Source organism: Echinops telfairi, unplaced genomic scaffold (genome assembly GCF_000313985.2).
Source record: "Echinops telfairi isolate 266 unplaced genomic scaffold, ASM31398v2 ScPeMD7_2;HRSCAF=8, whole genome shotgun sequence".
Classification (NCBI taxonomy): Eukaryota; Metazoa; Chordata; class Mammalia; order Afrosoricida; family Tenrecidae; genus Echinops; species Echinops telfairi.
This window is the reverse complement of record NW_022103898.1, coordinates 7358093-7360654: the sequence shown is the minus strand read 5'-3', so window position 1 is coordinate 7360654 and position 2562 is coordinate 7358093. Positions and strand designations below refer to the sequence as shown.

The window sequence follows — 2562 nt, the reverse complement described above, 5'->3', positions numbered from 1 at the left end:
GAGAGCAGGCGGCGGGCGTGAAGGTACCTCTTTCAGCTTCTTGGCCCAGGGCTTCTGTGCCTTCCGGAAGCCATCCTCGGCCTCCTTGGACTCCTTGAAGCTGCCCATCATCTGCTTGTGGAAGGCCTCCTTCTGCCAATTCTTGACCTTCTCAAAGTCCTCATTCATCAGCGAGGCCTTGACCTCCAGGTGCAGCTCGCTCACCCTCTCCGCCTCCGTCAGGACAGCCATCCAGGCCTTCTCCACGGTGCCGTACTGTGGCCCTGCAGGCGGGAGCAGGGTCACCAGGGCCCTCTCAGCAGGAGGCCGCCTGGTGTTGCTGAGCCTTCTCCCCATGCCCATTGTTCCCTGGGCTCTCCAGGATGAGGGTGGAAGTGGAGCTGAAGCTGACTCCTCCCTGCCCGGGGGGGACAGGAGAGATGGGGGACACTCTCCTTGTCTGTGGTCAAGACCACCACGCTCCTCAAAAAGCCCCATGTCCTCCTTTAGGAAGTTGCAAGCAGCCCTGGGGCACAGTGGGTTAAGGCATCAGGCTGCATGGTCGGCAGTTCAAGCCCAGGAGGTTCTCTGAGGGGGAAAGATGAGGCTGTCTGCTCCCGGGGATTTACAGTCTCGGGGAGAAAAGCCCTTTTCTGTCTGACAGGTTGGAGGAGCTGGCATCAAATCGAAGGCAGGGGGCTGGTTTTGTGGGTTGGATCTGCTCCAGACTGCCCCACAGACCCCTGGCCAGACCTCCCTCCCAAAGCTGGGGCTCCCCTGCAGCACAAGCCCACCCTTCCTTCTACTCCATCCAGCAGACATGAGAGAGCAAGAGATGCTGATGGAATAGCGAAAAAGGGGGCGGCGTCCTCAGGCCTCCTTTGATCAGGGGAGAGCACACCTCATTTCTAGATGGTGTGTGCCGCAGGTCCCTCACCCAGACCGGAACCCCTTCTCCCAGTGGCCTCTTGTTAAAGGAGTGGGGCGGGATAGGGTGAAGGGAGAGAGTGCTCTGTTTGCAGAGGTTCCTGGGATCTGAGAAGGGGCACAGGGCTCGGGGACAGCAGCAGTGAGACCTCAGGCCATGACGACAGGACAGTGTGACCCTGCCCGGCCCAAGTCCGGAGCCTGGTGGGCTGGATGGTAACACCCCACTCTGGAGCGGGGCAGGGGGTGCTGGAGCCCGTGGAGATGTAGTGGTAGCAACCCCTTTCCTGGAAGGGCTGCCGAACCCCACCCCTCACCTCCTGCCCATTCCACGCCCCAACACAAGGCTCGGAGCTGGACCTGTGAGCACCAGCCCAGACGGCCTCAGAGGCAAATACTCCATCCCAGCTCCAGGGCACAGGAGGGCAGCTGGCACAGCCGCCCTGCAGTGGCCTGAGGCCCTGATCTACAGGGGGAACCTGGCCCCACACCCCCCCTGACCCTCTTGTGTGTCTGCTGAAACCCCTTCAATGCTGGGCGGGGTTCTGTGACTGAGCTCTCTGGCAGAAAGGGGCAGAGAGGGGCCAAGGCTCCCCAACACCTGAGGTTCTTCCCTTTAAATTTCAAGACAGAAACCTCACTGCATGCCTCCAGCCAGTCCCAGGCGGCCTCAATGAGTGGCCAAATGCGGAACCAAGGTACTGGGCCTACCCCAGCGGGGCTGACTCACGTGCTGGGTCTTAGGTTAGCTTGTCCCTTAGGGGACAAGGGGGCTGGAACAGGGGGTTTGGCTGCTGTCAGCAGAGGGCAGTCTTCTGTCCCTAAGGGAGAAGGGTGGGCCCCACTCCACCGCTCCCCAACCCACAAGCCCCCCATCCCCACCCTGCCGCCCACATGGGAGAAGGGAAACGGGCCCAGAGCTACTTGGCTTTGAGGGTGCCAGTCGGTGGTGCCTCCTACCCTTGTCCACAAGCTGCCGCCAGCGGCGGGCCCACTCGGTGAGCTGCTGGGCGTAGGCCTTCTCGATGCGTGCCCGTTCATGCAGGCAGCCCATGAGGTCGCTGCACAGCCGGTGGCCATCGTCAATCCGCCTCACCGTCCGCTTGTAGTTCCCCACCTGGACGGAGAACACGCTGTGAGCTCCGGCCCTGGCCCGACCCCCGACAGCCCGTCCACGCCTGGGAGACGGACAGACAGCGCTCGCACACGTACACCCTCCACACCAGCCAGGCTGTGCACTCGCTCACCCTGAGGGTTCTGGCTCCCATTTCCCACCGCCCCCCACCCCGGGGTGCAAAGGCACCCTGCTTGTTAGAGAGAGAGCTTCCTGGGTCTGTTAGGACCAGGAGCCCACAGACCCGCCCCTCAGCACCTCCCAGCCTGCTCTCCAGCAGCCTGTGGCCCGTGTGGGTCCAGAGAGCGTGGGCAAGGGCCAGAGGGAGGCGGGCCCAGCCTCCAGAGTCGGTGACACCTAAGCAGAGGTGGGTAGGTTCAGGATCCGTAACCGTTCTCCAGCCACAGGCTTTCTGGACTAGCCGCGTCTGGGTCACGCCAGGCACGCACACGGGCTTCCAGGGGCCTCACGCTGGACTGAGTCTTTCTGACTCTTGAATGACAGCAGGGACTCACAGACTGATCTATGAACACACACGCACA

General features: G+C 62.4%; 1 protein-coding gene across 6 annotated transcripts in view; it reads right to left on the bottom strand.

The window, feature by feature from the left end:
• PACSIN2 (protein kinase C and casein kinase substrate in neurons 2) overlaps positions 1–2562 on the bottom strand; it is a 62113-nt gene that overhangs the window by 13938 nt on the left and 45613 nt on the right. For all 6 annotated transcript variants that reach the window (XM_030885250.2, XM_030885254.2, XM_004700235.2 and 3 more), the window contains exons 3-4: positions 1867–2023; positions 28–263 (exon numbers count right to left, since the gene is read on the bottom strand). In XM_030885250.2, coding sequence (XP_030741110.1) covers positions 28–263; positions 1867–2023 — 393 coding nt within the window. The remainder of the gene's footprint in view (positions 1–27; positions 264–1866; positions 2024–2562) is intronic.